The sequence below is a fragment of the Mirounga leonina genome, unplaced genomic scaffold, assembly GCF_011800145.1.
Source record: "Mirounga leonina isolate KUSES-001 unplaced genomic scaffold, KU_Mleo_1.0 Mir_224, whole genome shotgun sequence".
Classification (NCBI taxonomy): Eukaryota; Metazoa; Chordata; class Mammalia; order Carnivora; family Phocidae; genus Mirounga; species Mirounga leonina.
Window position 1 is genome coordinate 20,920,351 of NW_023270615.1, and position 23,587 is coordinate 20,943,937.

Sequence of the window (23,587 nt, forward strand, 5' to 3'; positions counted from 1 at the left end):
CTGTATTGCTCTAAACTTCTCTCTTCGAACAGCTTGTCCTGCATCCCAGTGATTCTGGACCGTTGTGTTTTCATTTGTTTCCATGTACTTTTCTGATTTCCTCTTTCATTTCTTGGCTGACCCATTCATTGGTTAGCAGCATGTTATTTAGTCTCCATGTAATTTTCAGACTTTTTCTTTTGATTTCTAGTTTCATAGTGTTGTGATCAGAAAAAAATACATGATATATTTTCAATCTTGAGACTTGTTTTGTGACCTAATATGTGCCCTATTCTGGAGAATGTTCCATGTGCACTTGAAAAGAATATGTATTCTGCTGGTTTTGGATGGATTGTTCTGAATATATCTATTAGGTCCATCTGGTCAAATGTGTTGTTCACAGCCACTGTTTCTGTGTTGAATTTTGGCCTGGATGATCTGTCCATTGATGCTGTAAGTGGGGTGTTAAGGTCCCCTATTATTAGAAAAGTCCATATTAAGATCTCTGATGAATACAGATGCAAAAATCCTCAAAATATTAGCACCTAAATCCAAAAATATGTTAAAAAAATAATTCACCATGATCAAGTGGGATTTAATCCAGGGATGCAAGGATGCTTCAATATTTGCAAATCAATCAATGTGATACATTACATCAATTAGAGAAAGGATAAAAATCATAGATCATCTCAACAGACACAGAAAATGCATCTGACAAAGCACAACACCCACTCATGATAAAAAAACCCTCAACAGAGGCGCCTGGGTGACTCAGTCAGTTAAGCGTCTGCCTTCGTGATCTCAGGGTCCTGGGATCGAGTCCCGCATGGGGCTCCCTGCTCTGCGGGGAGCCTGCTTCTTCCTCTCCCTCTGTTCCTCCCCCTGCTTGTGCTCTACTCTCTATCTCTCTCAAATAAATAAAATCTTAAAAAAAAAATCCCTCAGCAAAATAGGTTTAGAAGGAACATACTTCAACCTAATAAGACCATATACGAAAAACCCACAGCAAACATCATACTCAATGGGGAAAAACTAAGAGCTTTCCTTTTAAGGTCAGGAATAAGACAAGGATGTTCAATCTCACTACTTTATTCAACACGTACTGGAAGTCCTAGCCATGGCAATCAGGCAAGAAAAAGGAATAAAAGGCATCCAAATTGGTGAGGAAGAAGTAAAACTTACCCTATTTGCAGATGACATGATACTATATATAGAAAACGCTAAAGATTCCATCACAAAACTACTCTAACTGATAAATGCATTCAGTAAAGTCACAGGGTATAAAATTAATATACAGTAATCTTGCATTCCTATACACTAACAATGAAGCAACAGAAAGAGAAATTAAGAAAACAATCCCGGGCGCCTGGGTGGCTCAGATGTTAAGCGTCTGCCTTCGGCTCAGGTCATGATCCCAGGGTCCTGAGATCGAGCCCTACATCGGGCTCCCTGCTCCGTGGGAAGCCTGCTTCTCCCTCTCCCACTCCCCCTGCTTGTGTTCCCCCTCTCGCTGTGTCTCTCTCTGTCAAATAAATAAATAAAATCTTAAAAAAAAAAAAAAGAAAACAATCCCATTTACAATTGCACCAAAAATAAAATATCTAGGAATAAACTTAACCAAAGAAGTGAAAAACCTGTACTCCAAAATCTATAAAACACTGATGAAAGAAACTAAAGACAACACAAACAAGTGGAAGGATATTCCATGCTCATGGATTGGAAGAACTAATATTGTTAAAATGTCATACTACCCAAACCAATCTACAGATTTACAATCCCTACCAAAATACCAACAGCATTTTTCATAGAACTACAATAATTCTAAAACTTGTGTGGAACCACAAAAGATGCCGAATTATTAAAGCAATCTTGAGAAGGAACAAAGCAGGAGGTATCACAATCCCAGATTTCAAGATATACTACAAAGCTGTAGGAATCAAAACAGAAAGAGACACACTGAGGGGCGCCTAGGTGGCTCAGGTGGTTAAGCATCCGACTCTTGGTTTTGGCTCAGGTCATGATCTCAGGGTTGAGAGATCGAGCCCTATGTCAGGCTCTATGCTGGGCGTGGAGCCTGCTTGGGATTCTCTTTCTCCCTCTCCTGCACACTTGTGCTCACTTTCTCATTGAAAAAAAGAAAGAAAGAGACATGTTGATCAATAGTACAGAATACAGAGCCCAGAAATAAATCCATCCTCATATGATCAATTAATCTACAACAAAGGAGACAAGAATATATAATGAGGAAAAGAGAGTCTCTTCAACAAATGGTGTTGAGAAAACTGGACAGTTACATAAAAAAGAATGAAACCGGACTTTCTTATCCCATACACAAAAATAAACACAAAATGGATTGAAAGAGACCCAAAACCATAAAACTCGTAGAAGAAAACACAGGCAGTAATTTCTCTGACTTCAGTCAAAATGTTTTTCTGGCTATGTCTCCTGAGAGAAATGAAAGCAAAACTAAACTACTGGGACAACACCAAAATAAAAAGCTTTTGCACAACAAAGGTAACCATCAATGAAACAAAAAGGCAACCTACTGAATGGGAGAAGATATTTGCAAATGATATATCTGATAAGGGATTGATATCTAAAATATATAAAGAACTTACACACCCCCAAAACAAGTAATCCAATTGTAATGGGCACTAGATCTGAATAGACATTTTTCTAAAGAAGACATACAGATAGCCAACAGACACATGAAAAGATGCTCAACGTTACTAGTCATCAGGGAAATGAAAATCAAAACCTCAATGAGATACCACCTCACGCCAGTCAGAACGGCTAAAATCAAGAAGACAAGGAGTAATAAGTGTTAATGAGGATGTGGAGAAAAAGGAACCCTTGTGCACTGTTGGTGGGAATGTGAATTGGTGCAGCCAGTATGGAAAACAGTCTGGAGGTACCTAAAAAAATTAAAAATAGAACTACCATATGATCCAGTAATTTCACTGTTGGGTATTTACCCAAAGAAAATGAAGACACTAATTTGAAAAGATATATGCACCCCATCTTTATTGCAGCGTTATTTACAATAGCCATGATATGCAGCCCACGTGTCCAATAGATGAATGGGTAAAGAAGATGTGGTATATATATACAATGGAATATTATTCAGCCATAGAAAGAATGAAATCCTGCCATTTGCAACAACATAGACAGACCTACAGGGTGTAATGCTAGGTGAAATAAGCCAGACTAAGACAAATACCGTATGATTTCACTCATATGTAGAATTTAAGAAACAAAGAATGAAAGAAAAAAGAGACAAAAAAAAAAAAACAGCCTCTTAAATACAGAGAACAAACTGGTTGCCAGAGGGGAGGTGAGTGAGAGGGAGGGGTGAAATAGGTGAAGGGGCTTAAGAGTACATTTATCGTGATGAGCAGTGAATAATGTGTAGAATGTTGAATCAATATACTGTACACTTGAAGCTAATACTGTATGTTAATTATACTTCAATTAAAAAAAAAAACCATGACAGGGCGCCTGGGTGGCTCAGTCGTTGGGCGTCTGCCTTCAGCTCAGGTCATCCTGCCTGCTTCTCCCTCTCCCACTCCCCCTGCTTGTGTTCCTGCTCTCGCTGTGCCTCTCTCTGTCAAATAAATAAATAAAATAAATAAAATAAATAAATAAAATCTAAAAAGAAGAAAAAAAAAGACAAAAACTACCCACGGCGCTAGCTGAAATCTGCCTCTGCACGGTGTCCTCTGGTACGTACATATGGACACTTCTCAGAGCAGTGAGGTCAGCATGATTAGCCCATTCACACGTAAGAATGTGATTATTCCAATAACCATTCAATAGTATGTAGTATAAACCTTTAAATTCATTGGGGGGCGCCTGGGTGGCTGTCGGTTAAGCATCTGACTCCTGATTTCGGCTCAGGTCACGATCTCGGGGTCGTGGGATCGAGCCCTGTGGTGGGCTCCACACTCAGTAGTAGTCTGCTGGACATTCTCTGACTCTGCCCCTGCCCACGCTTGCATGCACGCACGTGCTCTCTCGCGCTCTCAAAAAATAAATAAATAAATAAATATTCTTTAAGAAAATTCATTGGGGAGTGCTAATAAATCTTAACACTTGTTTTAAGATAACTTTAGATTTGGTTAGTATGTGAAAATTTAAGCCACAGATGATTAGCTAAAGGATAGATAACCCCACCCCCCAACTTTTACTGGTGGCTCGTGCAGTAGGCAAAAATGGCTTCCCTGAACTGACAAATTCAGGGAAACAAAGAAAGGCTGTGGTACAATATGGGAGGTAATTGGCACTGAATTCAGAGCAGCGAAGAGCATCAGGCTTGAGGGACCCTGACATAGGATCTGAGTCAGCAGAGTGGAGGGGATGAGCAGAGGTGAGGAGGGCTCAGGAGAGCAGACTTAGCACAAGGAGAAGCGAGGGCACTGTGAGCTCTGAGGGAGGAAGGTCAAGAGAGCAACGGTGTCAGGAAGGGATATGAGCCAGCACGGCAGGGCCGGTGAGACCAGCAGAAGTGACAGGAGGAAGAGCAGAAATAGGAACGGGTGTGATGCCGGGACAGCTGGCTGCCAGCCAAGAGACACAAGAGAAGGGAGCCAGAGAGAACAGCTCATGCCTCAGGGACGATGCAGAGAGGCTGACAGGAGGGGACAGTTTGGGCAAGAACATGCTGAATTTGGGGGTTGCCACAGAGTTCAGGCAGGACAATAGTAGGATTGGGAAAGACGGGAATGCACAGGCAAGGACAACTCTGAGAGGAGATGGGCAGGGGAGCTGAACCCTAATGGGCGCTGGCTCCTGATGTCAAGGGAGCGAAGGAGCCAAGCCCACTGCCAGTTTCCATCTGACCACACGGAGCTTCTGGGGTACAAGACGAGATACGCCTAGAAGCCTGGCCCCCTCTCACCTGGCACTCGGGATAGGTGCCACCACCCTGGTGACAAATCTTGTATCATGAGTTAGGTGTGCATTGATTATTTATTGCATGTGTGGTGCTGCGTAGCAGACGGACACGGGTATATCATGTTTCTCCAAAACGGCTGTAAAACTAGAAGAACAGAGACAAGTTGTTTCTTGGATCCCTCCATTCTGAGCACCAAATTGGTGCTAAACTGACTGCTGAACCCAGGTCTGAACTGATCAGCTCATGAGCCCTCCAGCACTGGTATCAACATTGTTCCTAAACAAAACAGAAAGGAATCTGCAAACTCTGAGGACTTTTAAAGGAAAAGTGAGACATTGAACTGGAAAAGATTTATACAGGGTCCTAAAATTAATGAAGAATAATTTGTCTTATTAATATTTCCTGACATGGGGCACCTGGGTGGCTCAGTTGGTTAAGCGACTGCCTTCGGCTCAGGTCATGATCCTGGAGTCCCGGGATCGAGTCCTGCATCGGGCTCCCTGCTCGGCAGGGAGTCTGCTTCTCCCTCTGACCCTCCCCGCTCTCATGTGCTCTCTCTCATTCTCTCTGTCTCAAATAAATAAATAAAATCTTTAAAAAAAAAAAAAATTTCCTGACATGGACATCAGAAAACACAGAGTATTTTATAAACAACTAAGCCGTGCTTTGACAACTGGTAATACTCCGTAACCAACTGATTGTTCTGCATAATAACAACATCGACTATGTTCTCGAAAGCCATCATTTAAATATACCATGAATTACTAGGTTCATGGATGCTGACATAAAAGGAACTGCTCAAATTGTGCTGTTTCAGTGAAACCTCAAAGGGTGGTTAAAGCCCTCTCTGACATCTATTCCGCCTCCTTCCCTTATTTAGAAAACAGAGAGTTTCCTCGTAGGAGATATATTTACAGACTGAAGATGACTGAATTATTCTTCTGTCCATAGCTGAATGTAAATTCAGATCCTCAGTCAACCTAAAATTCAAAAACATTAAAAGTGTGCATGAGGGGCGCCTGGGTGGCACAGTGGGTTAAGCGCCCAACTCCTGATTTTGGCTCAGGTCATGATCTCAGGGTCATGAGATGGAACAGCGCATGGGGCTCTGTGCTGGGCATGCAGCCTGCTTAAGATTCTCTCTCTCCTCTCCCTCTGCCCCTCTCCTCCCTACTCCCTAAAATGAAACAAAACAAAAAACACACACATGGAAATAGAAGTTTCTGGACAGCTCTAACCTATACAAGAGGACTCCAAGGTCTGCAAATCCAGAAGTCTATTGAAACACGAGGTCCGGGCGCCTGTGTGGCTCAGTCGTTAAGCGTCTGCCTTCGGCTCAGGTCATGATCCCAGGGTCCTGGGATCGAGCCCCACATTGGACTCCCTGCTCGGCAAGAAGCCTGCTTCTCCCTCTCCCACTCCCCCTGCTTGTGTTCCTGCTCTCGCTCTCTCTCTCTCTCTGTCAAATAAATAAATAAAATCTTAAAAAAAAAAAAAAAAGAAAAGAAAAAAGGAACATGAGGTCCATCTCTTACAGTTAAAAATCAAGAACAAGTATCATGGTTCTGACCCAGAGTCCTTATTAGCTGCGGACTTGGTCATGTTACTTAGACTCTGATTTCCAGTTTCCTCACCCATGAAACTGGGGGGAACACCATCTACCTCCCCAGGCTGCTGGACAGGTCAAATGAGGGGCCACCCATGACTGTGCTGGGCACAGGGTGGACAAAGGATCAGGTGAGCATCCATTCCTTCACTGATAAGGTGTCAGGAAACCTGCAGGCAGGGAGGTTCGGTGACTTGCTCAAGGCTGCCCGGACTCTTAATATGGTAGATACTAATTATTCAAGGTAATTGATTCCTTAGATTGTGAAATATAGTGGGGACAGGAGCGGGCGTATGGCACAGGCCAGGGGTCAGCAGGACGCTGTGGCACGTCCACGGCTCTTCCAAACCTGGAGCCTTTGTTCACACCCTCCACACAGAGAAGAGTGAAAGCAGGCACGCACAGCCAGGGTCTCCATAAACACACAGTGCGTGTGGGATGCAACAGAGTCCAAACTACTCTTCGTCACAGACAGGAGTAATTTAGAAGCTGATTTGAAAAAAATCCTGATTATTATAAGAAAGAAGAGAAAGTCTTACTTATAAATGCGATTCACTGTGATTACTTATAACACCTAAAATGGAGGAAAAACTATTTAAAATAGCCAGCCAAACTAGAAGAGTATGTGATCAAGAAAGGTGTCCTGCAGGTAAGATTCCGCCTCAGATACCCCACAAGGGGGTCTGCAGGGATACAGTCCATCTGCAGGCAAGCCTTGGCCCCCCCGTCACGCAGCCGGGCACGGCAGGCCACATGGTCCCCCGGGGGAGCTCGAGCATTTCGTGGCTGTCCCTGCAGTGCACTGTCAACAGGGCAGTCATGTGTTAGCACACGTCGGAGCCCGTGCGTCTGAATGCTTCAGCATGTTACTCACATGTCTCTAACATGTTACTCACATGTCTCTGCCCTGATGTGCCGAACAGGAAGGGTCGAGACTGTGCACCACGCTGGAATTTAGTCTGTCACACACTGTTATTTGCAAAGAAGCAAATGCTTCTAACTCTGTACGTAGGCCTCAGTGATCACACAACTGAAAATTAAAGGCATGACTATTTCTTCTTTGAAGTTACATTTCTCTCTACATGAAAGTGGATACAATCAAAACTTAGAGTCGAGCATATTTTTTCCTTTACACAAAATGTGAAGAATGTGAATCCACACAAGGGAAAGCATATTGCATTAAAAATAGCATGTGATTGCACTAAACACGTCTTAGTTTGGAACAGAAAAGGAATGCATCATGCTATTGAAATGTCATGGTGTGTTTCTAAGTAACAGAGTCTCTGCGGTCAAATAAACTTACATTAAACTATCAATTGATAGAAGCAAAACTTTTTATAAGAATCTGCTAAAGGTTGATTTGTTTTATGTAAATTGAGAATTACATTCAAAATTACCAAATTTATACTGTCTGAAATACTAATTCTGGGGCAGTAGTTCTGAACTATTTGAAGGACGGACCCCTGTGAGGGTATGAGGGGAGCTGTGATAAGCCCTCCACGAAGAAAAACACACGTCTACTAAGACTTCACATGTATCAAGAGGCTCATAAAGCCTCTCTCAATCCTCTAGGGATTCACGCACCGTGGTTAGGAAACCCTGTGTAGGGGAACAGCTTACTTAACTTAAAATTTTACATGTAAATATTTCACTAGAGGTAAGGATAAACAAGTTAAAATTAAGGCAAACTGCCTTTTCCCCTCCACAGTTATTTAGCAATATTTTTAAGGCCAAAGACAAGTTGAAAGAACAATACAATGACCACCTCTATACTCTTCACCTACATTCACCAATTTACACTGTTTTGTCTATTCATTTTATCTCTTTCTCCCTCCCACGTCCATGTCCATACACACGTAAGAATTTGCAAGGGACAGGCTGGACCATCTGAATGCAAGCTGTGGATATCTTAAGACTGTCACCCAGAACCAGAGGAGGAAACTCTGAGAACACAGATAGCTCCTGATGTGACCATGGGGCAACGATCACAATCACTCACATCAGCAAACCCAGGACTGTCTCACCACAGCCCATACTCAGAGTTCCCCACTGTCCAACCATGCCCTCAGGGGCCGTGTGTGTGACCCAGAGTTTAACACGCGGACCCTCCAGTCTCCTGTGTGTGACCTACGACGGTAACCCCTGCCCAGAGCAGTCTCGGCCCTTCGCTGTTCTGAAGGGTCCCAGCCAGCTCTCTTGTAAAATGTCCCCTGTTTGCATTTGTCTGATTGGACGTAGATAAAACATGTCTGACAGGAATCCCACACAGGTGATGTTGGGCAGGCCCATTACTGGTGATTCTGAGACATTTGGTTGAGGTGGTACCATCTTTCCCTGGTAATTAGAAACAGTCTGTAAGGTAAGACTTTGGGTCTGTGTGAATATTGCCATCCAGTGACCCTCCATATAGTGGTCTGGGCTTCCACTGACTATCTTTGCCTAAATCAGTTAGCACATTGGAGACGTCCCAGCAGGTGACTGTCGGGCTCTGGCTCCTTCTGTCCTGATCAGCCGGCATTCTTCTGTAGGAAAAGCGCTGTCCCACGGACTCTCTTTTCCCTGTTATTGTAATAACATTTGCATTTGACATGCAATAATCCATGGCTACCCCTGTGCTCTGTAAGGTGCTCACGCGGTCTCTTCACGCTGGCTTCCACACACTGTCCACATGTCCGCGGGAAACTCTGTGCACTCTGATGCCGGCTGGTATGAGATGTTTCAGGCACATCTTATGCCTTCCCTGGCCCCAACCTGTTACTCTTCATTTCTCCTAGGAGCCTTGGTCCTTCTAGTGGGAAATGGTCCTTAGAAACACAGATGTGGAAGTCAGATGCATGAGCATTCAGGTCTTCTCAGTGGAAAGAGCTAGAAAGTTTATTTGAAGCAAAACTATTACTTGTGCCCTTTCCTCAAAGCAAACTGACTTTTGAGACATTGTTTAAAAGATCTGACACCCACACAATATTATAAGCTTATTGCAATAAGTCCTTCAATATCCATAAATTCAACTCAATTCATTTTAAATGACAATTCATGTCATTAACTCATTTTCAGAGCAAACTCTCCAACGGCCTGAGGGCACAGGGGGTAGGGGAGGGAGGGCAGCCAGGAACCAGGGACCAGGAGCCCACAGGAAGAAGGATGCTGCCACCAGGTCAGCCAATGGCTGGAACTGCCCAGGACGTCAGGGCCAGCTTTGTCAGACTGGTTTTTTAAGATATGCTATAAATTTGGACTTTGACATAAAGTTTCCTGTTTTTTAAAAAGACCATATGCTCCAAACAAAACACATCTGCAGGCTGAATACTGTGCACACGTCATGACCTGCACTGTAAGTAATTAATCCTAAACCAGAGAGCCCTGTCCTTCCTGAGCGTATCCCCTAGGCAACCTCCGGTTACACAGGAAGAGCATACAGTTTACATCCTCAGGTTTGATGGCCCAGAACCTTCCTAAAATCATACTTGCAAGGCCAGCCCCCTCACAACCCTCAGGGCTTCTCCCACAGCTCTTTGCTGCTTTTCCTCACAGCACTTAACACCGTTTTGTGGAATGAGCGATCGACCACACGATCCCTCGCAGCGACTGCGAGATGCTATACGATCCACTCCACTGCACCCAGAAGCCAGGGGCAGAAGGCACAGAAGTGCCAGAAGCCTCTGGACAGACATCACACAACTCAGCCTCCTGGTGATTCCCGAGCTTTGAAAGGCATCTCGAGGCCACAGACACCCTCCTCCCCACCTACTTCATTCCTAATTTGTAGGAGATGATTCCCAAGGGCCTTTCCAGTTCTCCTTTGTTCGGACCAAGATCGCTGCTCCCCATTTCCACACCAGGAGAAGGTCAGGAAGGAGTCTGAGAAATTATATGCAAGGGTGCCTGGTGGTGCAGTCAGTTGGGTGTCGGGCTCTTTGTTTTGGCTCAGGTCATGGTCCCAGGGTCCTGGGATCGAGCCCCGCGTCGGGCTCCCTGCTCCGCGGGAAGCCTGCTTCTCCCTCTCCCACTCCCCCTGCTTGTGTTCCCTCTCTCGCTGTCTATCAAATAATAAAATCCTAAAAAAAAAAAAAAAAAAAAAAAATTCTCCAGTTCTTAGAGCAAAGCCTAACGAGGGAAAAACAAAACAATAAAGATAACAAACAAATGTGTAGGAAAAAACCGGGTCCCATCCATAGGATGCCTACAGGAACCAAAACTGGAAGATCTCCTGAGGACGCTTTAGGGAAGAGGAGGCATACGGCTGTGTGTGTCTGGATGACACAGCACGGATGTGGAGAAAACCTGCAGTGTCTTTCCCGGAGGCACGTATGCATGCAGGCCTTCTCCGTAGGGCTGGGGGGGGGGGGGGGGGGGTCCGGGCCCTGAGTCTGCAGAACAGGGCAAACAAGCCAAATACACAACCACCCCTGGCACTACTCCTGGGCCTCCTTCCCCCAGGCCTTCAACCAAGGATCAAAGCAAGGTGCAGAAGGAAGCCAGGGCAGGGGGCTCGCAGTGGAGGGAGGTGGGAGAGGCCGTCATACACCCTCAGCAAAGCAATCTCCTGGGAAGTCCTCCGGCTCTCTAGACCAGGAGGCAGAGGCGGAGGTGGGAGCGCGTGTCCCACTGACAGGAGGAGCTAACCCTCAGCCCCAGCTGGGGCTGCCATGTAAAAACAGGAGCCACACACTGGCAAAGCTTCGCTTGTTGAGAGTAGTGAAAACCCCCTAATTCTAAGAACAGCAATTCCAAACAAAAACACATACACAGGAGCCTCACACGACAGAGGAAAACACGTCTGAACATTCACAGCTGCACCCCACACGGGAATATACATGTGAACTCTGACTCGGGGCACAGTCACACAGCACTGAGAATGAGCCACAACACCTTGGATGGATGTCAAACAGCCAACGCAGGGCGAAGAAAGCCAGACCCCAGAGTGAGTTGCCATGTGCCGCACTTACAGAGCGCAGGGAAGGCGGTGTGTGCTTGAAGCCAGGAAGCCAGCTTCCTCCTCTGAGGAAGCTCGGGGGGAGGGCCGGGGGGCTTCCAGCCAGCGCCCGGTTTGTGAACATTAACCGAGCTATACCATTATGATGTGGTATCTATTTATTTTTGTAATATACACTCATTTAAGTTAAAAAACAAAACAAAACATGGTGCAGGACAAACAGAACTCTGCTCTGATGAAACCAGGTTAGTAAGTACAGTTCAGCCCTCAGGATGTCTCAGTTCACCCAGGTAACGGATACACCTCTGAACTAAACAGAACTGCGTCAGTGGGAGCACGAGCACTGGACCCAAACAGGGCTCTCCGTGGAGGCCGGCAACAGGGCCAGCACACTGCAGGTCCACGGAAGGGCATTTTCTTTATGGGGGGCTGGCTGCCCGCCCGCCCCTCGGAGGCACCACCTGCTCTCTGGGCCGTGGCTGCCTCACTTCCACACGCCCCACTTCTCTGCGAGGTGGGAAAGGACAGATTCTTTATGGCAGGAGAGTGCCGGCCCTGCTAACCCACGGGAAACACACTCCGAAAACAGGTTGGCCCCCAACTCTGCGCACCAGGAGATCCCCTACAGCTACCTGTCACTGTGAGTCGTTCTCAGCAGACGGAAGAGACCCTCTCTGGAAGGATGAGGTCCTAGCTGCGGTGGGAACTGGCATTCCCGAGGGGGTGCATGGTACAGGGAAGGCTAACAACGCTGTCCTTCTCAGACGACGGCGTCCTCCCACTGCCAGGTCCCCCTGCACGCTCTCCTGGAAAGGGAAAGCCCACGCTGGCGACCCCGGAGGCACATGTCCCTGTTGGGGCCGGGCCCTGCGTAGGGCCTCGTGTACAGTGACCCGGCATGCCCGTGGCAGGGCTGAATGCTTCCGAGCACAGTCCGGGCGAGTATGCTTGACGGGATGACTTCAGTGGCATGGCCCCGTTCTCAGGTACAGCTGGACCTGGGTTTACATGTCCGTGATGTCGGTATGTTTTACCAAGATGGATGAACATTTTGTCAGTCTACATAGGGTGAGTGGTTTTTAAACTTGTGATCTATCAGGATTTGCTCATTTAAGAATTTCATAAAGTATTTTTTCAAATCAGGTATTTCTTGAGCGACTTTGGCTGCACTTTCGATGGCCAGTTGCCATGCATTATTAAACTCCCTTTTTTCCTTCGGAATCTTCCAGTAGACGTCTAGAGTTTAGCTAGAAGTCTTGGCTACGATACAAACAGTGATGGAAAACACATGAGCAGTAACAAGTTTTAATCCGGCCCCTCAGTCCTACGCCGGCTAATCTGTGGAGGCAGCTTACTCCAGTGTCAGCCAGGGGCAGCCACACGGCTCTCGAGCGGTGGGCCGCCCGCCCGCGGGACGCTTCTCACCTCTCCTTCGGCAGCACCCAGAGCAGCAAGACGCGACAGGGAAGGAGTACGTGCTGGGGGCTTCGACCCTCAGGACGGGCTCCCTCCTGACGAGGTACGTTTTCAGTCTTTTCTTCACAGCTGAAGGAACAACTCCATAGCTGATACTAAGGGGACACTGACGTTATTAGCACCACTGCTTGTAAAACATGACCAAGGTTACCTGCAGAATTCCTTGAAAGTCAGCACTTAAATACAGAACATAAAATTACTCTAGCCTTTAAGTTTTATATAGAATGGATTCGTTGTCATGTAACTGACTTTTACAGTTAAACGAAAACCTGTTCTGATGCTTCACCATAAACGTTAACATGATTGATTTTAAAAATATTTAAACCAAAATCTCTTGAGTATGTTCTTTTAGGAAAATAACATGACCTTAAAATAATTAATGATAATGAAGTTTATGGATATCACAAAAACATTAAGCGAAACAGTAAATATTTCTTTCAAAATGCAAAACTATGATGTTTTCTAATGTGTTTTCAAAATATGAATTATTCAAATGTCAGTTTTACTTACACATTTGAATATTCACATTGTTTTTGATAAATGTCTTCCTTTTTCTTATGTAACAAGATAGCACTGGACAGTAAACATGGAGATGCATATAATTCCAAGAAAGAACAGTTATCAGCAATACTTCAACTAGCTCCATATCCAACAGGAAAGATCAGAAACTTCTTTTCACACAACTCCATAGTCAGAATTTAAAATAAAGATTTCCTTTGTCCTCTCCCAAAGTAAATTTTTAAAAATCTTAGGTGAAAAGAAATTAAACAATGTAGTTGGTGTCCTACTTCCTCAGAATCTAAACAGAGCACAGCATTCCTTCTTGTTAGTGTGTTCGGAGGTGTGGCAGCCACGAGCCGCGGCCACATGCTGCGGGTGAAGTCACAAAGAAACCTGAGGGTCTGTCTCTCTCTAAGAATAAAGTGGTTTTTTTTTCAATCCCAAGAATCATTGAGTGGTTCAAAAGGAAAAAAAAAGGAAATACAAAGAACTCGTAAGCCCACACACATGTGAAAGTATCTTGATGTTTTTAATTTGTTTTCGGTATTTTACAGCACAGCGTGGTGGAAAGAAGTCTTCTGTTTCCACCAGCTACCCCACTACAAATGAGTGTTTGGGTACCTGATCTGAGGTTTGAGACAAAGCACTTTACAAGCACAAGTCTTAATGCACCGTAGGAGACACTGGGGAACAGAGAGGTAGAAGTGTTTTGTTTTTAAGATGCACTGAAGAACGAAGGACAAAAACTGGTCTAAGGAAAGGCAGTCACAACTTCTTTATCAAATGCGATTTACATTTCCAGGGTAAAGCGAATTATTTCTTTAAGGACAGTGTGGCCTTTAAAAGCATTAGTTTCCTTCCAAAGGTCCTGTAAGCGTCCAAGTTCATGTCCGGATGCTGAACTTCCTTACTTGTTCAAGTACAGGGCTGAGCCTCGATTGTACCTGGATCCAGCTCAGATGCCCTCTGTGAGTACACACATGGAGGACCTTTATCACATTTACACCTGACATCTGCTGCTAGCACTTGTGAGTGGATAGGGACAAGTGAGCCAGGGGAAAAGTCGCCAAGCAGACCTTTAAGCATGGGATTTAAAAGCACAGTGACTTATTTTCCTAATAATAGTGTCTGAGAAGAAATACCATTTCACTTAGACAAATTTTTCAATCTAAGTTTGTGGAACATTTAAGTGGAAAATAGGAGTTTATGCAAATTCAGAGACACTTCTTAGCTCCATTTCCAGTCCTGAGAACCTGGCCAAACCGCGTGCCCCGTCCTCTCTGAGGAGAGTCTGCTTACTGTCTGGAAGTCACTGTGGCATTGGGGCCGGCCTGGGGGGGCCGTGCCAGGGGTGGTGCTGGGGGCAGGCAATGCAGGAGCGAGGAGGCTGACCTCGGCCCCTCTGTGGGAGCAATGTCTCAGAGGCCCTTCCTGGCTACACCGTGCCATGGTTTATTACGAACAGCAGTAGCACTGAAATAATATTCCAGATATTCTGATTAAAAGAAACTTGAAACCAAAGTCCAAAGCTTTCCATGAGTAATAAACTCTGGCAAAACTGGTCTAAGCTGGGGAAATACTAAGTCTTCCTGAGAACAAAACACAAATATTTTTAAAGGTTTTAAAAATAGCACAATCTAACTACTGCCCAAACTTATCAAATAAGAGCTTAAGCCTAAATATTAATAAACTAAAAAATTTAAAAATAAGACAACTAAAAGTCACATCATTTTCAATGAGAAATAATACTCTATATTCTTTCTGAATAATGGAAAAACACTGCTATATAGCATTCCCTCCTGGACATCCCAATATTTTTCTACTGATAAAAAAATTGGTCAACTAGGATAGGGCACGGTTTGGGGCCTACTATCACTTGTACTTTCTCGCCTCAGATGAAGGGTGTAAAGGGTGAATCCCTCATGGAATCAAGGCTCGCCTGACTTCTCTTTTTAAGGAGCCAGGATATAAAAGAATGCAGAGAGATCACATTAATCTTCTATGGCTAACAGAAGTCAGAAGTAGCACGGAGAGAACATGCCAGAAGGCACTTTGGGTCTCCATATAAAGAATTTCCTATCGGGTGCCTGGGTGGCTCAGTTGGTTAAGCGACTGCCTTCGACTCAGGTCATGATCCTGGAGTCCCGGGATCGAGTCCCGCATCGGGCTCCCTGCTCGGCAGGGAGTCTCCTTCTCCCTCTGACCCTCCTCCCTCTCATGCTCTCTGTCTCTCATTCTCTCTCTCTCAAATAAATAAATAAAATCTTAAAAAAAAAAAAAAAAAGAATTTCCTATCAAGCAGAGATGGACAACAGGGGAACCGGACGCCCCTTGAGGAGCACTCGCTGGAGTCATGCAAGCAGAGAGTGGACACACTAACTGACCCAGCATGTTCCGGGGAGAATCCAACACCCGGACGGAGTTTCATCTACGTGCCATTTCCTGACTCCGCAGGTCTCCTCCCTCACTTGCAGGGGAAGGGCCCAAGGAGGCACGAACAAGGGGTGCTGACCCAGCAGCCAGCAACCAGAAAGCGTCCCAGGTACCCAGCCTGCTCTAGCATCTGTGTGCCACCCAACGCACAGGGAAGACTGGAAGACTGTCTTAGATGATTTCATAATTTTGGAAAATTACAAAGACTGTACACTTCTCAAGTGACAGTTAAGAAACCATGATATGTAAACACACCTGTAGAAAAATCTGCCATTAGATGACAACAAATCTATGCTCACAAGGCTCTAGATCATTCGTTCTAGTTTTGTGTGGGCTTTAAAAATACAGCTGAAAACAAATAACCCCGGCCCTCAAAGAAACCAAACAAACAAAACTCAGTGGAAAGATGAGCAAGAAAAGAGTAAGAAAGTCTGGCCCTCAGACGCTCTGGATCAGGTATTAGACAGTGAACAGATTAGAAGGAGGAAATCCAAGTACACTGTGGAAAAAGTGACCAAGTCTGAGAGTGAGGCTGGCGGTGGGGAGGGAGGGTCATTACAGACAATCTCCAGATGTGAGGCCAAGGGGACATGGGGGTTTTACTTCGAAAGGGATATAGATATTAAGGCAATGGAAGGATATGGAGAAGAGGGAGTCAGGTATGATTATCTGTTTTTGTTTTTAAAAGCACTCATTAGTTTCCGAAGTATAACAGTAGTACTTATTGGCCATTATAAAAGTTAAAAAAAAAAAAAAAAAAAGATGACACACGTCATTCATGGTTCTACTACCCAGGATTATCAATTAGCTATATTTGTGCCAAGTTTTTGAGTGTTTGTAAGTATACTTTACATATGGATTTTTTAGATTTGTTTTTTGTAATTCCAAAAATATAATGTTCCATATTTTTTTTGCAATTTTTAAAAAGATTTTATTTATTTATTTGAGACAGAGAGAGCACAGCAGGGGGAGTGGGAGAGGGAGAAGCAGACTCCCTGCTGAGCAGGGAGCCCCATGTGGGACTCGATCCCAGGACCCTGTGATCATGACCTGAGCCAAAGGCAGACGCTTAACTAAGCCACCCAAGCACCCCAATATTTGTAAACACTGCAAATATTTTGTGAGTTCAGAAGTATTTTGTGGAATACATACACCCTATTTTATTTTACTATTTCACTTTAACCATTAATATTATCTTTAACTTTTTGCTATTATATATAATTCTGTGGTGGACATCTTTATGCACATTAGAATTATTTCCTGAGACTAGATTACAAAAAGAATTAGTGGATGAAAAATAAAGATATTTTTAAAACTTCCAATGCAGGGGCGCCTGGGTGGCTCAGTCGGTTAAGCGACTGCCTTCGGCTCAGGTCATGATCCTGGAGTCCCGGGATCGAGTCCCGCATCGGGCTCCCTGCTCAGTGGAGAGTCTGCTTCTCCCTCTGACCCTCCTCCCTCTCATGCTCTCTGCCTCTCATTCTCTCTCTCGCAAATAAATAAAATCTTAAAAAATAAATAAATAAAAAAAAAATAAAACTTCCAATGCATATTGTGCAACTGCTTTCCAAAAACTTTTTATAAATTTACTCACCCAGCAATGGGTCAGAATGCCACTTTGTTGTGCTCTTACTCTGATTCTGTTTAAACTTTAACTTTATCTCAGTGTCTCCTCAGTCCTAGGTTGGCCCCTACACGAGATAACATGAAGGAGTGCGTGCTCCTAGCGCTCTTGGCTTTATGCTCTGCCAAGCCCTCATTTCACCCTTCGTACGTGACGCTAAAGAACATGATGCTGAAGGACATGGAAGATGGAGTGGATGGTGACCCTGGTGATGCCAACTCTCTTTTTCCAACAAGAGAGCCAATCAACCCCTTCTTCCCTTTTGATCTGTTTCCAACATGTCCGTTTGGGTGCCAGTGCTACTCGAGAGTTGTACATTGCTCCGATCTAGGTAAGAACACGTGTCAACCTGTTTTGGAGAACATGTCATTGTGATAAAATTGAAAGGATAGTAAGAGTCCTCGCTGAAATTTCAAAAATCAGCTCACTAACTGTAAAGCAATTTGTCATTTAAGTTTTTTGAAAATATAACAAATATAGAACATTTCCTTCTCTTCTCAAATTTGAATCAAAATGGTTCGTTTTAATTTCCTTCAGAGAGAATGGACATCACTGTGGTTCATTTCAGGATGTCAGTAGTTTGACAGTGTGCTTTCTAGTAACATTGTACAAGGACAAGATAAATTGCCTGTCTAGAGCCATAAACAGGTTATAGAGTTTGTGAAATCGCTAATGTAGACATTTTAAAGTCAATGCTCTTTGTTTTGAATGATTTAGGTTTAGAACCATCTAGAAAAGAAGTGACTGAACTAAATCACTTTCTAAAGTCTTAAAATGCATAATTCTCTGCTGAGTATTTTTCTAAATATTTCTAATGAGGACGCTCTTGAATAGAGGGGTACACTCATACCCTGTTCAGGGAGAGGGTATGATGGGGAATGCATACCAGGTTCACTGTACCTGCCCATTTCCAGATGAGGGGCAGGCTCAGACCTGCCTCACTGTGGGAAGCCAAAGTGCGGCACTCACTTGTCATTCTGTACATACCTCACCTCTCCCTCGTGACCACAACAATGAAAAGGGTCTGGAGCCCTGTCGCTCTTTCCCCCTCAGAAAATGAATTTCTTTCCAGAGCTTCCAATTTCATCAGGGGTGGGGTGAGCAAGGTCACTCCAAGTCTAAGTTACCTGGTGCTTTCTGCAGAGCCGCCCACTTCCTCCAAGACATTCCACTTCATTTCCTAAGACCAAAATCATCTCCTATCAAAATGGCTACCTTGCCAACCTGCCAAGTGACTCCCTTTCCCTCTTTCTATCTGTGGTCAAACTTCTTAAAGGAGTGAGTCATCGCTGTAAACTATGGAGGGAAAAGTACTCAGGGCTACCGGATAGAGTATTTTGATACTGAGCCCTTCAGTGGGGCTATTAAATATACTACTGCTCCTTAGGAGCAAGGATGGCTCCCCCAAAAGCATACTAACATCTGAAACTCCCTGTAAAATGCATAAAAAAGGATGATGGATGAACGGTAGGTATAGTAAAATGTTGATGGTAGAAAGAGACTATGAGTTTTCACTGTAAAATTCTTTCAACTTTTCTTTAACGTTTGAACATTTCAATAACAAATGTTGGGGGAAAACAAGAGGCCCCAGGTTTGTCAAGCATAACTACTTTATGGCCTGACAAAAAGGGTGGGTATGTTCGGCCATCTAGGGAAAGCAAGAAAAGTAAGGAAGAAATGCACCAGGTACTGCTCTGGGTAATTTCCTGCTCTTCTTTGTGTTTTAATTCAAGAGGGGAAAAAAACATTAAGTCTTTAAGTAATTTAACTAACATGACTGAGTACCCACATACACAGAGAGCATGATGCAGCTGAACCTTAACCTCACATCACAGAAAGAAAGCTACTATCGTCCCTGCAAAGAGGAGTGCGAACTGACAGGGGGGTCAAAGCAATGGCTGGAAAAGACCCAGCGCTGTGGGGGAGGGTGTCAGCAAAGGTCTACCGCATACCCAGACATCAACAGGGAGTTCTAGATGAGGAAGTTTTTATAAATCAAATAACTGACAACTGAGTAGGGCACTTCATTGTTAAAGGAAGTGCATAGTAACATTTTAAAGAATGTACATGAAAATAATATAATTTATTTTCTAAGCACAACTTTGTACATATTGAGGCTTCTTAATATGATCAAAACCCACAGGTTCCAACTCAGCCCCACAACAGCCTGAGTAGTGGCAGAGAACGTCACTGCTCCTCGGCCCTGGTGCATCAGCAGAAGCCGCACCTCAGCTGTGGCCACCTCCCTGCAGTCATACTGGTGCGCCCTAATTTACCTCCTTATCTGTCACCTTGTGCAGATGAGCAGTGACAGCCAGACCCAGCTAGACACCTTGCAAAAATATATAAGTTACTTGAAAAGGTCTTCAGGTCTTTCCAAAGAGCAAGGTTTTGCTGTTTCTTAATGGTAACTGTGGATTTTAACAAATGTACATTTCTATCATATTAGAAAACTCTTCTTCAGCATATCATGTGTGTGTAACATGTTCGTTTATTTCTTAGGTTTGTCTTCCGTCCCAAGCAACATTCCATTTGATACTCAAATGGTTGACCTTCAAAACAATAAAATTAAGGAAATCAAAGAAAATGATTTTAAAGGACTCACTTCACTTTACGTAAGAATATATATGTTCATATTTAAGTGAAAATCTCTATCACTGCTAAAAGGATTACTCATATTTTGTGTAAACAAGTCTTACTTTTCTGTGTGTGAAGAATGACAAAATCCCTGATATTCAGTAGTGTTCTAGTTAATTAGATTTGATTAATTTAATTCAAGTGATGTTACCTGAAATGAAAGCCAGGTAAAAGGCAATGGGCTAAGAATTTAAGTAAATGGTCCTAAAATGAGCTTATGATCTATTTAGGTAATCACAGTCACTATACACTAAAATGAGTAAGATGATGATTATTTATAAGAACTCATTAGGATATAGTTTAAGAAAATCTGTACCCAAACCTGTTGACTTATCTGAAGACACCATAAATCTCTGAGAGCAGGACATGCATTATATCTAATTAATATATACTTGTATGGCTTTTTTTCCCCCTAGAACTTTAAAAATTAAAAATGATTTTTCCTTACAATGTTTATTAATATTTTAATATTCTAAGATATAAAAGATTCTTAGTTTTCTATGTAACCCTTAGAGCCTCTAGATTTTAGCAAGTAAAATGTCTAATTTATTTTGGAATTGGGTTTGGGAAGAGCCCGATTCCACACGTCCCAGCAATGGGGTGTCCACTCTTCCCCTCAGCACGGATTTAGGGTGGTGGTGTGGAGGGCAACCAACACTCCCCTTTCAAGGCTATGTTTGCACATTCTCATGCTGTGCTAAAGGGCAGAAACTTAAGGCCTGTCACATCCAGGGCAGTTACAGCACTGAGAGGAGAAGGTACAGATACCGTGGCCACATCATTCTCTTTCAGATCCACGTAGGCCTGTTCTCCTGTCCTCTTCCAAGCCGCCCTGCCTTCCCATCACCCTCGGGTCAATGTGCGGACCCTGATGACCCATCCTAGCAGGCAGGGAAGGGGACTATTCAGTCCCATTATGCAAGCAGTTCATGTCTGCTGGATGAGCAAGGACACTGAGGCTGGCCATGTTCTAGGCACCACAAGGAATGATCTTTCCTTAGGCTACCTATCCTCTTGGCAAAGCCACGCTGCCCTGTGATGCCAGGTGTGGGCTACCAGGGCCATGACTGGACAGCTTAGATTTGGTAAGACTCCATAAGTTCCCATATATAAAAAAAAAGAGCAATTGGAAGAGCATATATTTATCTTATACCTGAGGCATCACTAAAATATCAGGACAATCCCACCAAGAATCTGTCCAGTCCATCCCACCAACTTCAGACCACAGAAACTTCCGGAAAATGGCAAGGCCATTATTAACTCTCAGAAGTTGGAAATACAGCCTACGAATGCTTCTACCACTTCTTCAACTTTCTATTGAGCTACACAACCACAAGAATAATTAAAGTCGTATTCAATACCAAAATCATAAAGTTTTTGATTTGTCATACAATTTTATTACATCTTGGGAGTATCCCAGGGACTTAGCCCACTTGTACTCCCATTATTCACTGGGAAATGAGTCTGAAAGGTGTCAGGAGCTGTGTTAGGCTTGTTTCTGTGTGGTCAGTTTTATGTGTCACTTGTTGGAAGGGTAGTGGGTTCTGGAGTCCGGCAGGCCTGGCTGGGCTCAAACCTTGGCCCCACTAGAAGTAAGCACTGGGCCAGGGGCTTGCCTCACCAAGCCTGACTTCCCCTGCCAAGACAGAGCTGTAACAATGCCGTGGAACTCACTCAGAGGAACGAATGCCCAGCACCCAGTGGCTCAGGGCTACCAACAGCCCTCGTGCTTCCCGACTGGCTCAATGGGAAAGCACTTCTCATTGCACGCTCTCTACCTGAATTGTGCACATGCTATTTTAAGACATTTAATTATAATATCATCTTGTATGGTACCTGTCCTTAAAGAGAATCAAAAGTGTTTTCCAGATCATCTATAAATTCTCCATGTTTCGGCTGGCTGTTTGGCCTTCTGGTTCTTACACAAAGGACAATCCAGCATTAGGGAATGAGTGGGATCATTACACATGCCGAATTTGCAGTCAGCTGGCTACAGCCTCACTCATCAGGAGGACTTCCTGTCTGACTTCTGAAAAGCTACCCTTTTCTCATCTTCTGTCCTTACCTATAACCACACTGCCTGGGGCTCTGTGACTGTCACTTCTGGAACGGCAAGGGCAAGGGAACTGTAGGCGCTAACCCAGTCTGCGGGGGCAGCTGCATGAGACCCTCCATATAAACTCACTCCATCCTGCACTCCTCACTCTTCCTTTTAGGTAGCTCTGGCGATGCACGTCCCAACGGGAGGATACCAACAATTCCCAGGCACACACTCCCTCTGGGACCCCCAACAGTGGAGGCCTACAGTAAGCGCCCACCGTGGCAAAACATATCGCAGAGGGCAGAGGAACTAGGCCAGACAGACGCAGGTCACTCTTTGTCACTGGGCCCATTTCCTCAGTGCGAAAGGGAGAGAGATAATTTCTAACTTTGTATCATAGGGTTGAGTGAGGGCTCAACAAGTTGTTATCCCACTCTTCCCCAAAGGAGAAGAGAACACACTTAGCTGGTAGCATACAGGAAAAAGGACATGTTATCAGTTCCTGTTCTCCTTCAGGTGAGATGGTATACCTGACAGGAGGATAAGAAAAGGGCCTACAGGGCACCTGGCTGGCTCAGTCGGTGGACCGTCCGACTCCTGATCTTGGCTCAGGTCTCGATCTCGGGTCATGAGTACAAGTCCCAAGAGGGGCTGCTCTCTGGGTGTGGAGCCTACTTTAAAATAAATAAATAATAAATAAATAAATAAATAATAAAGGCCTACAGGAAAGAGAATAATCAAGGGAGTTTAGCTGCCAAAGTGTTTGTATTTCTTCTGTGGAAGAACCACGGCGTGAATAACACTAGAAAGGCATATTAAGTCCGTCTGGAAACACTGGGAAGGTTGGTGTAGAATGGGATTGGTGACAACATTCATAAACGGAATGACTCTAGAGCTGCTCTCTGAAAGAAGGTCCCAAGGAATGAAGCCCCCAGCCACTGCCCTCGGGAAACATGGAGGAGTAGTTCCTGCTGCCCAGCACACCCAGGTGCTGCAGTCAGGCCCTCTCCACATGCCTCACGGGCTTTGACTCCTGACAGTGCAGAGCTGGGCTGCTGTCTGAGCTTGGAGCTCCTCTGAGGCCGCTGCCACGGGGCCCTGAGAAGGGGTTGAGGCATTTCTCAGGACCCACTGCTGTCTCCCCAGTGCCTGAGATAAGTGGGCACTTTGTAGCAGTTTACGCCTACACATCTCCAGTCTGGGAAAAATGCTTCACATCAGTAAACATAAAAGAAGTAAGGTTTGGGGGCGCCTGGGTGGCTCAGTCATTAAGCGTCTGCCTTCGGCTCAGGTTGTGATCCCAGGGTCCTGGGATCGAGCCCCACATCGGGCTCCCTGCTTGGCGGGAAGCCTGCTTCTCCCTCTCCCACTCCCCCTGCTTGTGTTCCCTCTCTCGCTGTGTCTCTCTCTGTGAAAGAAAGAAGGAAAGAAGGAAAGAAGGAAAGAAGGAAAGAAGGAAAGAA

General features: G+C 44.5%; 2 protein-coding genes across 3 annotated transcripts in view; one reads left to right on the top strand and one right to left on the bottom strand.

The window, feature by feature from the left end:
• CENPP (centromere protein P) overlaps positions 1–23,587 on the bottom strand; it is a 234,312-nt gene that overhangs the window by 74,670 nt on the left and 136,055 nt on the right. The gene's annotated exons all lie outside the window — the stretch shown is intronic.
• Positions 12,849–23,587, top strand: part of ASPN (asporin) — a 21,338-nt gene continuing 10,599 nt past the window's right edge. Inside the window, exons 1-3 of one of the 2 annotated variants that reach the window (XM_035029266.1) lie at positions 12,849–12,931; positions 17,500–17,777; positions 19,949–20,061. In XM_035029266.1, coding sequence (XP_034885157.1) covers positions 17,528–17,777; positions 19,949–20,061 — 363 coding nt within the window. In that variant the 5' untranslated portion in view covers positions 12,849–12,931; positions 17,500–17,527. Of the gene's footprint in view, positions 12,932–15,691; positions 15,932–17,499; positions 17,778–19,948; positions 20,062–23,587 lie in introns of those variants that run through there. The other variant, XM_035029265.1, reaches the window with a different exon arrangement.